Source organism: Corvus kubaryi, unplaced genomic scaffold (genome assembly GCF_017639235.1).
Source record: "Corvus kubaryi isolate FWS band 111438036 unplaced genomic scaffold, C.kubaryi_AGA036_p1.0 133, whole genome shotgun sequence".
NCBI classification, from domain to species: Eukaryota; Metazoa; Chordata; class Aves; order Passeriformes; family Corvidae; genus Corvus; species Corvus kubaryi.
Genome location: NW_024580667.1, coordinates 14,391,691 through 14,406,702, shown reverse-complemented (window position 1 = coordinate 14,406,702; position 15,012 = coordinate 14,391,691). Strand labels below are relative to the sequence as shown.

General features: G+C 37.9%; 1 protein-coding gene across 2 annotated transcripts in view; it reads left to right on the top strand.

The window, feature by feature from the left end:
- The first annotated feature begins 191 nt into the window (after nt 1–191).
- The window catches only part of MOSPD2 (motile sperm domain containing 2), a 32,951-nt gene continuing 18,130 nt past the window's right edge, over nt 192–15,012 (top strand). The window contains exons 1-6 of one of the 2 annotated variants that reach the window (XM_042037524.1): nt 192–301; nt 503–569; nt 9,503–9,658; nt 10,408–10,494; nt 11,766–11,920; nt 14,334–14,394. In XM_042037524.1, coding sequence (XP_041893458.1) covers nt 293–301; nt 503–569; nt 9,503–9,658; nt 10,408–10,494; nt 11,766–11,920; nt 14,334–14,394 — 535 coding nt within the window. In that variant the 5' untranslated portion in view covers nt 192–292. The remainder of the gene's footprint in view (nt 302–502; nt 570–9,502; nt 9,659–10,407; nt 10,495–11,765; nt 11,921–14,333; nt 14,395–15,012) is intronic. The other variant, XM_042037531.1, reaches the window with a different exon arrangement.

Here is a 15,012-nt window from a genome sequence, read left to right as displayed (position 1 = left end):
GCTGCCCCGGCGGGGCCGCTCCCGGCGAGGCCGCTCCCGACTGCTCCGGACGGGCCGTGCCGCGGTTCCCGGCCGGGCGGGCCGCTCCGAAGCTCCCGCCGCGGGGAGCACGACGGGAGCGCGGGCGGGGGTGGAGCCACGGCGAGGGGCGGGGCGGGGCGGGGCGGGGTCTGTCCGCCGCCGGCTGCCCTGGGGCCCCGCCCCCCGGCGGAGTCACGCGCCGCTCCATCCCCTTTTCCCGCCGCCCCTCGCGCTGCTGGAGCCGTCTCAGTGCGGGCGGACCCGCTGGATCATGGCTGAGGTGAGTCCCTACGCCCCTGCCCCCTCACTGCTACCTTCCTGCCCGCCTGCTGGGCCTTCCCTCACTAGCTGCCGTCCGCAGCCGCCCGGGGTTGGTGGTTTGGCGGGACGGGTGGCCGGGCCCTGCCGTACAGGTGAGGGAATGGGGCTGTCTGGGGCCCCGGCCTTTCCTTTCACGGTCCTCCTGTTTCTTTCCTTTCAGCAGCGACAGGATAAGGCGGCGCTGATAAGCGAGACCCGGCGGCGTTTCGAGGCGGAGTACCTGCCAGGTGAGCTGGGAGCGGTGGCTGTGGGCTCTGGGGCTTGTCCACTGTCGCTTTTCCTTTCGGGTCGCCAGGTATCCCACTTTCCCAGCTGTGTGAGCGTATGTGCCCTTTCACAGAATCGACTGGATCGGAAAAGGCCTCCGAGATCATCGAGGCCAGCCTGTGACTGAACACCTGTCAACCAGACCATGTCACTGAGTGCCACGTCCAGTCTTTCCTTAAACACCTCTAGGGACGGTGACTGTGCCACCTCCCTGGGCAGCCCATTCAAACATCTAATCAGTCTTTCTGTGAAGAATTTCTTTCTAATGTCCAGTCTAAACTTCTGGTACACTTAAGATGTCCAAAGCCATGGACGGGTACGATGCACAGCAGGTTTCTGTGCTGGCTCTCGGTGCTCTCTGTCTGCTGGGTCGCTCTCTTGGGCTGCGGGGTGTGTTGGCGCAAAGCTCTCAGTCGTTTTCTCTTGCAGCTGTGTTTGGTTAGCTGTAGAGTGGGGTCTGGGACACTGCTGTGCTTGGTGTTTTTTGGATATAAAACATGGCAGGGAAGGGAGACATTCTGACCTCGCCGAGTTTGTCAAAGGAAGAGTTGTTTTTCTGGAGTAATTTGCACTTGAAATTTATGCAGGCCATAATTAAGATCATGCTGCATGTCCAACTCGATTCTTAGGTGCAGGTGCATTTAAATTTGTAAATGAAGGCCGGGAGATGCTGGGGATGCCTGGGGGAGAGGGAAGACTGGGGTAAGCCTAGCGTGGTTTCCTTTTATTTCAAGGTTAATTTGCATTGCTTATGTTGGAAAAATGTAGAGTATGCTAACAACTGCAGTAAGCAGTATGTTTCATTATGACTGTCTAGAGACTTTCTATTGAAAACATGCCTCTGTGCAATTTTTAATGCAAATACAGTAAAGTCCAGTAATTGTGTTGCCTGCATCTCCTTTAATAGGAGCCTCAGTTCTGCAAACAAATGCCTTGCTTTGATGTTTCTGATCAGAATTATTGAGGTTATCTAGCTGTCACCTTTATGTAAGGGTTACGTGGTTCTATGACTTCTTTGCAGTGGGCTAGAACATGCTCTTGGAAAACTTTGAAGGTCTTGAGGGTGGTACAACTTTGCCTCATATGGTTACTCTGCTAACTTTCAAAAAGGAGACTACTTTGGCCTTGGTTTGAGATGACCTTTATTTCTGATGACAAAATTTATTAGAAAGTGTTGAAGTAGAAAGAGCTTATTTTACCATTTATGAGTGAATAAAGGTATCTTTGTAAAGATCAGGCTTGAATGAGTGGAGGATCATCTTAAATGCTAACTTTTTCTGCCTCTAAAAGTTTTCAATTAGTGTATAGTTTCATATGGTAGGTGATTCAACTTGCTTTGGATTCTATTATCCCAGAGTCACACTCATAAATGATTACTTCAGAAGGCCTAGGACTGCTCTGGGACAGTAGTTGTGGAAAAGGAGTATTACTCCTTCAGTTGATCTACCACTTAAAATCTTGAAATTCCACAAGTTTCTCCTGTTGTAAGGATGCCTCTGTTGGGCTGGCTGATACAGCCATTACAACAATTGAATACTGTTGCAAGGTAAGCTGTAATCCTATTTGCAGTATTTTGAACACTTTTTCTCAGTAAGCCCATTTTTGGGTCATGGTTTAGGGCTCTTGGCCCTTTCAAGAAAATAGGATTAAGACTTTTTTGAGTTTGTTTTTAAGATTCTGCCACAAATTTAGGAATGCCACAAGCAAATTAATGTTCTCATGACCACATTCAAGAGTGCAAAACACATGATTTTAATTTTGTACTGGTCTATTAACCTTTACTGTTTATGTTCTAAAATGTATTATTTTATGCTTCTTAATCAAAGGAATGTGGGGGTGCAGGTAGGCAGACACCCTCAAACCTGTGACTTTGTGGTGTAAAGGTACAAATGATTGCTTCACACCCAGCAATTTTAGTCTGCTTTCAAAACTAAGGGCACTGCCAGGCTACACTGAGAAGCTGATCCTTCCTGTAAAGTTTAGTGTGGTCATAGAGTTGTGGGCCTCTACAGAGCAAACTCTATTCCATTTACAGGTGAACTGCAGTTGTTAAAGTTTGAGAAGTTTTCAGGCAGTTTTTTTTTCTGGAGGTTGCAGCTGCCACTGTTTTGTTTTCCCTTTGAGGAAAACTGTAACTGGTTATTCTAGAAACAGTGATTCTGATCTTCAAAAGTGAAGTAGTTCTTCCATATTCTGTGACTCCCAGTTACTGGTTTCCCTCCTGCCCCTCCTCATGCAGGAAGAATTGGTATTGGTCAAAAATACTGTGATGGTCTTACAGTAATGTTTATTTTTGTTATGAAATGAAAACTTAGAGGGTCTTTGAAATCCTACTTTTTAATTGAAATTATTTATTGGCAGAATACAATTTTTAGATTTAAGTAGAATCTACAAAAATATATTATTATATAGATGATTCAGAAAAGTCTAATATTACAGCATGTATTATAATTATTATTATAGTAATATGCTGTGGCCTTGATAATTTTCAAGGTTGGATGGGAAAAGTTCTGTTCAGCAATTGAAAGCACCATAAATCTGTTTTTTTTGAATTATGCAGTTGTTTCATTTATATGACCAAATCAGAAAATGCTTTTGATAGTCAGATATAGTGTGAAAGATGAAGTATCAGAGAACCTCGCTGGCTCATCTCCCCAGAGTCTGCAAGAGAAGTTTCTTGCTGAAGTTGTTCAGCAGATTTGGCCATTGAAGTGTTCTGGAAGGAAAGCTTGGCCACTGTTGGATGTTATCTGCAAAGCAGTGTTTAATATTAACGGCGATCTTGTGGTGGTTTTTTCTCTTCAGTTAAGTGTCTAGCTGGGTTCCAAACACAGCTTCAGCTCTTGTGAGGAATATATGTCCCAATAATGAAACCTTTGCATTTAAAAGGTTTATTTCCAATAGTGGAAAGGTCATGTTAGTCCAATAGACTGGCAAATGCTGTCTGATGTGCTAGGCAGATGGCACTTTGTCTTCACTGGTTTTGGGCCTAATTTTTGTTTTGGCTCTTTGGATTCTTTGTCAGAGTTGGTGATGTAAATGATTTTGCTGGTGAAAGGAACAATGAAAACAAAAGATTTTTTTACTAGTACTGACTGGCACTAACAATGTTTTCTATCAAACAAGCATGTCTTTTTCTATAGTGAATTTCCATTCCTTAGAGGATTTCTAAAGTGAGCTTTTATTTCTGGGCTATTACTTTCTATTTTAATGTTACAGTGGAAATTGTTTAAAATCAAGTCTTGTTAGACTTTTTCAGTAAACTAGTTTTCTTCACATTTCCTTTTGTATATTAACCATTTCTAATTGCCTGTTATTTCCTGGCCCTCCCCATTAACATCGTTTTCCTTTCTTTTAGGCAAAGCTTAATTTTTGAAAAAGATTTTGCAAGAGAGGTTTCCCATCCTTCCAATGTAAAGGATTAAATTTCATCCTGACCTTCTTTAAGCCAGTAGCAAAGGTGTTTTGTTAATCATATGGGTTGATTGTAAATAAAATTTTAGACATATGGGACACCCTTAAAAAACAGTGATAAGACTATTGTAGAAGACTCTTAAAGTAATGTTTTGCATACCTGCATGTATCTTTTTATGCTCTGAAAAGTCTGTTTTCCCTGGTTCTTGGCTTTCAGGCTGAGAATGGTGGAAGGATAAGATGGGAAACATACTTTCATAAAAAGTTCTGTAACATTAATGATTGAGGTTTTTATTGAAAGTAATCTTTATTGTCACTGAGAGTGTTCAACTTTGCTAAAAGTTTGTTTATTGCACTTTGTGGAGGCAAATACTTTATTTATTGCTGCTTGAGCTCATTGAAATAATTCTTTATTGGATGGAAATGGTGTTTGGTTTTTTCTTCATCCCTGTCTCTTTATGGCTACTTTTTTTACTTCTTAAATTGTTTCTAGTCTTGCTGATTTTTCTCATCTAGCAACTGAAGGCACATACCTGAATTGTTATAGTACTTAGCTTAATGTTTGGCATCAACAGCCAATTAAAATGGGTTTCGTCTTTGTAGCCAAAGTCAGAGAAATAATTGTGACCATTTTAGACAGAGACTTCTTGGCTGAAATAGCCTTAAGACAGCAGTTAAATTGAGTCTCTTTGTGTAATGTAACACTTGACATACTTTTCTAAGTTGCTTTTTTTTCCTCTACTTTGTACAGTTAAGTTTTTGGTTTTTTCTCTATTAAAAGGCATGCAGTTGCTGTCCCTACTTAGCTTTATATATGGCTTGTTCTGTAACTCTACTTTTCTAGATAAGATTTTTTTCTGAAGGGAGGGGTCATTCAAGTTTTAAAACTCTGAACTTCTCTGGATTAAGTTGGTGTGGGGTGTGGGACTTTGCTGTTGTGCCTGGTTTTGAGTTCTGTAGTTATTCTTCTATATTCCTGTTGAATATTCTTGAACTTGTATTATATTTTCTAAAGCGTGAGCACTAGAAGAAAACACAGCAGCACAACGCTGTTCTCGTGGTAATCACAGAATGGGTCAGGTTGGAAGGGACCCTAGTGGCTTGTCTGGTCCAGCCTGCTCAAGCAGGGTTATCACGGAGCACAGGGCACAGATTTGCATGCAGACAGTCTTTGGATGACTCCACACCCTCTCTAGGCAACATGTTCCAGTGCCTGGTCACAACAGTAAAGAAGTTCTTCCTCATACTCAGGTGAAACTTCCTGTGCATCAGTTTTTGCCATTTTCTCGTGCCTTATTGCTTGGCACCACTGAGAAGAGCCTGGGCCCATCCTCTGACTTCTCCCTTCAGACAGACATTGATGAGGTCTCCTCTCAGTCATCTCTTCTTGACGCTGAGCAGGTTTAGCTCTCTCAGCCTGTTCTCATAAGAGAGGTGCTCCAGTCCCTTAATCATCTTTGCAGCCCTCTACTAGACCTGCTCCAGGGGCTCCTGGCATTGTAATTAAATGGCATTGAAAAAAAAAGTGATGTAAATAGAAGGGATTTTACAGTTTCTGCCTCAGAGAACTTAATGAAACCTTCTAATGAAAGTATTGCAGTGAGATTTGTGTGCGGTTAGTTTTGTGTAATTCTGCAGTTGTTTTCAGAGCTGTTGTCTGTGTTACAGAAGATCCTTTATGTTGAAATGTAGTAATTAAGTGATACAGTTTCACTGGAAGCTTCTCAGCTTGAAGAAGACAACTATTAAAAGGGCAGGATGTGCTCATGGAAAGAACAGAAGTCCTCACTAAAGCAAAAAAAAAAAAAAAAAAGGAAGGCAAGTAATATAAGAAGTTGCTGTTCAAACAGAACTTTCTTCTTCCAGTCTTTCCTCTTGACCTCAAATGCTCAATGGGAAAATGAAAGTAACTTTAACCAACTATTTCCAAAATAAAGTTAAATACCTGATCAGTTTTGCTCACTCAAATTTTCCTGAGGAACTTTCAGTTAAAGGAATAAAGAGGGCTAATAATGGCCACATCTTGCTACTGTCACTCCCTTATGAGTAACTTTGAATTTGGCAGATGATGCTTTTTCTTGCATTTTTGTATCTGAGTCTTGCTTAGTTTCTACAGTTTTCTGGGTCAAAAGTATTGCAGCATCCCAGTTTTGCCTCTTCCCTGGGCTGTGGGACTGTTCTATGATTCTGTGATACAGAAAGGTTTGAGTGTCTTGGACTGAGGGAGCAACCAGATTTCCAAGCCTCTGGACTATGAAATGTTACACAAAAGTCTGGCACTGCTGCTACGCACGTGGTTTTCAGTAGCTCTTTCTGAACAGAAGTAGCTGGTATTGCTGTTCCTTGTCTTACCTTTGGGGCAAGTGATGTGTGTTCCAAATACCTTATGAAATTCTGTTCGTTATGGACTTAATTACAGAGATGTCTCTCTTCATGAGCTGAGGGGGCCTAAACTTAATGTCTCAGTGTCCTAGTGGCAGTCCTGCAAGTGTGAAGAAATAAGCACCTCATTTTCCTTTGAGAAAAGCATCAGTATATGTTTACAGGTATCTTAAATGGATAGGCTTGGAGGTTGTCTGAGGTAAGTTACTTCTGTTTGTAGTTTCACCTGAATTTCCATATGGATGCCTCTCAAACAGTGTTTCTTTTTTTGGCCTCTTAGTTGTGCAGGATGTATTTAAATTGTATTGAGAATCCTAGATGTCTTATTTTCTTTCAACTAATTCTCATTTAACTCCAGAAGTTTCTAATAATACAGTAACTACACTCAAGTGTTCCATGAATTATTTAAAATTAGAAACATTCTGATAATGTCACAGAAGTTTGAAAACAAGATTCCAGATGTCTGTAGAATTATGCGACGTACAGATTTGAAGAGGAGTTCCTCCTCTGAACTGACACATTTTCAATCACTGGGTTCTTGGAAGGACTCCATCAATTTTATATCACTCTGCTTTTTGTGTGTGACATAAAACACCTTTCTTTTGGACTCACATTCTCATTCTAAATTTGACTTAATTTGTAGCAAGAATTGGATAAATCAGGTAAAAGTCATTCAGTATTCAGTACTCAGTACTGTTGTTCTGTCAATCTTGTTAGGCTAACCTGATTCAAATACTGGCATTCTGCAAGTGCTTGTGGATGCAGAACTTGACTAGTTGTTTCCCCTGGTTTTAGGGGGTATTGTAGCATATATGTAAATTCAGATTACATGTGCCTTGTTGAAAATTTAGTTACAGAAGAGAGGGAAAAGTACTTTTTCAATTATCCCTATCTTTGAATTCAGCTTGCTTTCCATTGATGTTGGAAGTTTGGATTAAACATTTTCTGTTTCACTTTCATTTTCTTAAAATATCCACAAAGTTAAATGTGTTTTTAAAAATATTCTTTAAGTTCAGAGTTTGGGACAACTTGTTGGTGGCCAAGAAATGTGTTCTGAGGTTTGTTCCATGTAATGATATGTCAGTTTTAAATTACAGTTTGATACAAGATGCACAATTCTCTCATTTTGACAGATGTGCTCTCAGATACTGAAAGCAAAGACAGCCTCAGAAAGTGGTGAAATGATCTCCTGTTAGTTTTTACCTGGTAGTGGGTTTTGTCTTTACACAGTACCCAAATTCCTTATTTATATAAGATATATGTGGGACTGATTTCAGCAAAGTACTTGGCTGATTGATTAGCTGCAGTCACTCATAGCTGGAAGCCAGTGTGTGTTAGAGATTATTAAACCAAGGTGAAGTGGTTAACTTGAAATAAGTACTGTTGCTTTTTCTCAGACAAAACTTCCTAAATCATTGGGGGAACTACAAATTTCAAATGAGCTGTTGAGACTACAAAATTTCACACCCAGGATTTTTACAATTCTTCTGTGGTTCCTCTAGAGCCACAAACATTTCAGTCTGGTGCTGAGTGATCACTTCACTGGGCTTAGTCAGAATATAGGAAATCAGTTGTCTGGTGCAAGTATGGAAATGAAGAGAAAAGGAACTTCAGTAGTTAAAAGTTTTTAGTGGATTAGAGGCTTTTGGGCAGAGGAGAAAGTAGGGGACTAAGATTAAGGAAAGTGGGATTAAATTCTAGGTTTATTTAAGGAACAAAGTACAGTAGTGGGATGGGATCAAGGGAAGGAGAAATTTGAGGCGTAATGAAGAAGGAACGTGGTAGATGATGTATGTGAGAAGCAGACATGAAAAGATGCATTGGGGGACTGCAACTATAATGACTCTTAGTGAATGGACACATTTAAATTAATATATTCTTACAGTTACATTGACTCATTATAGCAGGAAACAGTATAATTTGAAAGACAAGAAAAATAGGTCATAGTTTTTGCATGGAGGCCAGTAAAACAATATATATTAGCAGAATTTAATGGTGTCTTTTTCTTAACTCCTTCCTCAGAGTTGTCTGGTTGTAATACAGATTCCCAAGCCATCCCATCGCAGTTCTAAACAGTTGTAAATGGCTCTGAAAGCAGTTTATTGCTGCTGATAGAGGAAGAGTCTTTCCAGTATGTGAAAATTAAATCTCTTTTATTAACAGCCTTAATTTTTTCCATGGTAATCATGAATTTAAGTGAATAGCTTAACAGTTTATGGTTTTTTAGTAGTTAGCAGAGATGTGTATCAGTGTCTATTGCTTTCAGAAGCCTGTTTCTGTTATGGGCTCTTGATTTTACATTCTATTTATACCAGTTTCTCAGAGGAGCATTGATCTAAAAACTGAGCCTTTGTTTAAGCATATCTACAATAGAAATAGGTCCACTTAGCATTTGTGTTTAAACTTTCCTGTCTAAAAGTGAAAAAACCCAGAGCAGCAGCAAGTCTTGTTTCATCTGAAGCGCTTCCAAAAGCGTGTAAGCCTGTTACTGTGTTGCTAATATGATACAAGAAGATACAAGAAGCCTTGGGGGCATTTGTGCTAGAGTTGCATGCAGTTCTTAATTGTGTAGCATAAAAATTTGACAAGTGTAAGCTGTAATTTTTTTTAAAGAAAACAATTTTGTTTAATGCAATTATGTATAGTGCGTACTCAAATCCACACATTTTAATAGTTGTTGTCAGACATTTTATGGTCTAACATGCTGATGCCTATAAATTTGAGAACTCAAGCATGTGCTAGTGATGTTTAATACATACATTCATCAGTACACAAACTCTAAGACTATATACTAATTCGTGTTAATTACAGAAAACTGGTTTGAGGAAAATATACCTGTCCCAAATGCACCTTGTTGTTTTCTAATGTTTTTTCTTTGCATAAAAATCACAGAAAATATTTTTCTAGTAGTGTTCCTAAATATCGTTGCAGAAGATAGATGGTTTTCATCAATTTATCATGCCGTGCCTTGTTTGCTTAAATTTGAAACTGCAAGAGAAATCCTATGTACCTAGTAAATGCTTATAGACATACACTTGACAAATCTCTTCATGTTTTTGTAGCAAATGCTATAGACACTAACTTATTTATTTCCTAGATAAATCAGATAAATATGATTCTAGAGATGTGGAAAGACTTCAGCAAGATGATAAATGGGTTGAAAACTACTTGATTTGGCGTCATGATGTTGTGGATGATACTTTAAAGATGATTGATGAGAGCTTTCAGTGGAGGAAAGAATACACAGTTAATGGTAAGCTATGTTACATAGTGATTTTGAAGGTGTGTGTTGCTTTCGTATTGAGCTATCATTGACCTCTACATGTAGTTTTATTAAGAACCTCTTAAAGGCTTGCAAGTACCACAGAGAGCTAAGCAAGATTTAAAAATTAAAAAAAGAGAGAAAAATTATTGCTTTTTATGTTGACCAGTAGTCTCTCAGTTTTGTTGTGGTTCCATGTGTATATTGAAAGGGTGTTTAAGAGGAAGGAAGGAAGGCAGCTATCTCGTGTTATGTCTTTTTGCATCATAGAGTAGAGTCCTAAAAGACCAATAACAAAAAACCCCACAACAAACAGGGCTCTCTTGTTCATTTTAATAGCACTGGTCTGGTGCATTAAATAAGAGATCTCATTTTTGTGCTGTGAAAATATTTTGAAGGTGAACACTATCTACAGGACTTCACCCTCTGAATTTAAGGATAGAGCATGGTGGGGGAGGCTTCAAATATGAAAAAAATAAACACTTGCATCATTTTTTTCTGTAGATTTTTTCTATTATTCTTACTTCATAAATAGATCCTACTCTATAGCATGAATAGAAGATAGTAAAGATTTCAAATTATCTCAATATTTGCATTAGTTTAATAAAGGCCTTGGAAAGAGGCTTATAAAGATGTTTTTGTATTTTTTGTTAGGCTTTTGCATTTTTAGTGACTTCTGTTAAGTTAACAATGTGATTATTAATATGATTGCTGAAATAATATTTCATTTGGTTTTGCAGACTTGTCAGAATCTGTCCTTCCAAAATGGTTATTTGAAATTGGTGCTCTCTTTCTGCATGGATATGATAAAGAGGGCTATAAGTTATGTAAGTTATACAGAATAGATTCTTTTCAGTCATTGATCATTATTTTGTTTCCAGCATTTTAAGAACAGACATAGGTATGTGTTGGTTATTGTTTTTACTTAAAAAGGTAATTGGGTAATAAAGTATTTTTTTATCACAGAGTACACTGAGTTGGAAGGGACCCAGCAGAATGATGGAGTCCAACTCCTGACCCTGCACAAGGCAGCCTCAGAATAACACCATGGGCCTGACTGTCAGACAGGCTTGGTGATGTGATCACTGTCTCAAAGAAGAATATAATAGTTTAATGTACGCTCTGTGTTTGAGTAGGGGTTTATCTTAATCTTGAAATATGCAGTGTAGCTAATGTGCTGTATTTAAAAACATTTGTTTCTTTGCATGAAACAAAGTACTATTTACTTTAGTTTTGCATTTGGAAGTAAAAGACCTGGAGAAGAAATCTGGTTTTTACTAAGACTTTCCGAGTTTCAGGGAGAAGAATATTGAGCATATCTAAAATTATTTTCAGGCTTGTCTAACTTTGATATTGTAAAGGTCGTAAAAATGAAAGCCACTCTTCACATTACTGCCCTGAATATTTCTTTTCTCACTTATTGTATAATCAGTAACTTGGTTTCAGACATTTTTATAAAGTCTTTTTACTTTGAATTATGCCTGTAGGGGTTTTTTTCCATAGAAAAACAAGTCTCTGTATGACTAATTTTTTTTTTTATTCCAGAAGAATATGCACTGGGCTTTCATTTATACAATGTTGCTCACCTCCAGAAATTTTAAATTTTATTTTAGAAAGATCTGTTGTTTTTTATATAATTCTTAATGTGTGTATAATTAGTTTTTCAAAACACATCAACTGCAATGCTGTAAAAAACCTAAGCAGAAAAGGAAACATTAATTTTGCAGCAATACTTAGAATATATGCTGAATACAATATTGTCTGAAGACCGTGTGACTTAATTTTAAATTATGAAATGCTAATCTAGGTAAATAGTCTTTAAATACACAAAAAGTGGTTTTCTGCTTTAATGTTTCTTCTGGAGTGTAGTTCTTTGTATTTTCAATTTTTAAAAAGTTACAGTAAAAAAAAGTCAGGGGTATGTGAAGAGGTGTACAGTTGTTTTTCTGGCTGTTCAGTGGTCACAAACTCAGGACAAATGTAGAATACAAACTCAGAGGTGTTAATACATTTCAGTGCATCCTCTATAGTTATTTGTATGATGTTTTCTGTTAGCGTGGATCTTTTGTTTCAACTTTTGTGTGTGTTTTTGTCCAAGTTTGGTTCAAAGTGAAACATCATACAAGAGATCCTAAACAGCAACTTGACAAAAAGAAACTGGTCGCTTTTTGGTTAGAACATTATGCCAAGAGAGATCATGGAAAGCCCTTAACAGTGGTATTTGACATGGCTGAAACTGGAATCAGTCACATAGTAAGTATTTTTACTGTCTTGTCTTGATTGCTTTTGGGATTATATTACCTGTGTTCCTAGAAAAAAAGGAAGTCCCTGTACGGTCATTGACACCTAAATAACTTAACAATCATTGACATTAGTAATATGTAGGGCTTTTTCCCATGACATGAGCAATTTCCAAAATCTTTTGTTACATATTAAACTTTGTCTTCTGCAACATGCTGAAAACTTGATTTTAGTTTGGTGACTGAGCTGAGTCAAAGCTGGTTTAGATTGCAAGGTTGAGATCTTGCCTATCAGTATATCTTTATTGATTTAATCTAATAACTAAAATCTCACAGATTGTAGGTTAAAAACCAAAATGTATTTCTATAGAATAATTTAAATTTTCTTACCAAGTGCCATGTGGTCCTGTTATTACAGGAATGGCTGAAACTTATATCTTTGTGCCTTTTTTTTTTTTTTTTTGTGGTGGTAGTGTGGCAAGAATGAATTTAAATATAAGCAAAAAAACCCACCCCCAAACCCATTTCCAAAGAGTTGTTTATACCTAGCATAGGCAAGATTATTAATATTGCATTTAGGACCTTGCAGCTCTGCAGTATAGGGCCACCATCTTATGAGGAGGTATTTTGACAAATAAATATGGTGTGATTCTGTTTTGTGGGGTTGGTGCTCTTACCTGTGCAGTGACAGCTGTCTATCCATACTCCTAAAGATAATACTGGAACCACAGCTTTATATAACAGGAGTAAAGGATTGTAATAATTTCCTTGGTGTGAAAGACTAATCTGATTTGGGTTCTATGGAGCATATCCTGAAGCAGCTTTTTTTCCCCCCTGTGTCTTTGAGACTCCAAAGACAAAATCTCAGCAAATGCTTCTGTAACTGTCCTGTTGTACAGTCTTTCTTTGTCGTTAGTATATTTATCACGGAACAGGAATATATTTTTAATGGCTGTTCATAGCCATGTGGAATAAATGATAAATTTCTCCTAAAAGAAAAAGAACTTGGATATCTGAGTTCTTTTCCAGAACATGCCTCATTTGTTTGTTCCATTGCTATGGATATCTACTATATCACTTTTATCACTGGTATGCAGGAGATAATTCTGATAGCTCATGGCTTGTTCCACCAGTTCAGGTAACTAGAATAGATGCAGTTATTGAATGGTCTGTGAAATCTGCACTTCTAATTCCAGACTTTCATCAAAATAATGGATCTATCCTTCTGCTGTCTGGTAGTGCTGCTTTTGGATAGGCAGCAGAATAGAGAGCAGCATCCTGATTAATGGAGATTCTCCTAATCATTCTAATCTATCACTGTGTTTATGCTTTTAAATGGAAGATACTGCATTTAGTACAAGCAACAGACAGTTGAGATAAATGCTTCTATTAGAGGCCACCTTCTGCCTGTAAAGATGTCAAACTTTCAGTTAGTTTCTAGTTGCTGAAGCCACTTAAAAAGCTTTCAGGTTGTGGGTAGACCTCTTACACAGTGTTAGTTTTTTGAGGTTTTTTCACTCTGTCCACAAATGTTTTGGTAGTGTGTTTACATCAGCCTAGGAGCCCCTTCCCCATTCTTACTGTTATGACAGGCTTTGGATCCTCAGCCAGAAACACTCTGTACTATTTCTGAAAGTAGTAGTAGTGGTCACTTCTGTTAAAAGGACTGGGGAAAGTACTCATGGCAGGCTTCCCACCTGAGTACCTTATTGGGGTAAGGTATTTCTTACTTTGTTTCTATACCTGTTTCATAAAAAGCCTTCCTTGCCCTTTGCTGTGTAGCCAGTTCCATTATACCTGGATTTTGCAAAGGAGACTGACTGTACTATTTCTGTGCAGTTGCTCATTGGCTAGAGGCATCCTGAAAATGGGTGGTATAGAAGCAGCTCTTTTGAGTGCCCACAGTTTCTCTGCATGCCACCAATTAATACTAAACCAAACAATTCTCTTCAAAGGCAAACCTATTTTTTTTCCTTTGTAAATACAATACTGAGTGCAGTAGTACATTGAACAGTATGTGGGATAATTATTGATGGGAAATTTCAGTATATTTAGTACTCTTCCATCTGTCAAGCTTCTCCAGTGCTAAAGGTTTATTTTTCCTGTATCTTTTGTGCACTTCTTAAACCCTGTTGAAGCTCTGCAGTAATTTAGATATGTTAGTTATTGCACTGATCATAGGTCTATTGACTTCTTTCTTAGATCATAAGGGGAAGTGTGGCCACAATCCTGCAGCAGTTTAGTGAAGGAAAAAGCCTTGCATTGTGTTTTGAGGATGTTTGTAGTGTATATAAAATTTGAACACAGTTGGCTACAATATAACTATCTTGTGCTATTCACTAAATGCCTTAACTAAGCCTGTATTTTTTAATATTTTGGTTTGCTTTGCATTTATGTTGTGATTTATTTTTTTTGTTGTTTCTTAGGACTTGGATTTTGTCCGGTTTATTGTCAATTGTTTTACAGATTATTACCCAAACTTCCTCAGTAAGTATTGTACATTAAATATTAAGCATTGTAGACTTGTGTAACAAGAGCATTTCATAATATGGTAGAAGATAGGGAAGATGAAATGTTTTTTTCCATGTGTTTTCTGGAGTAACTTCATGGAACATGTGAATGTTATAGAGTCAGGATATTCTTGTGTCCTTAAGTCAACACAACTTTGTATTGTGAATAAACTTTACTTTCATCAAAAATCAACCGTCTTTTTGTGAAGTAATAATCTAATACATGTTTATACATAGTTAAAATTATTATAAGCATATAATAGAAAGGAATTGACTTGTTTTCCTTTGCTCCCTGTTACTTGGGTAGAAGCTTTACAAACTTTCATGACAGTGTGTATCCTTTACGAGTCTTCAGGGGTCAAAGAATGAAGGGCTCTAGAAAATTATGAGGGGCAGTGATTCTTCTGAAAATGAAAATGGTTTATTTTGAAAAGGCATTTTTGTGTGCACGCTTAGAAAACCCTGCATGCTTGCCTGATAACTTTTTTAAGCATAGGCAAACACTGCATAGTTTATGCTAGCTCATCTTAAATATGTTGTAAATTTTAGGTGAAAATGTCTGTGAATATTGAAAATCCATACAGCAACTGCTTAA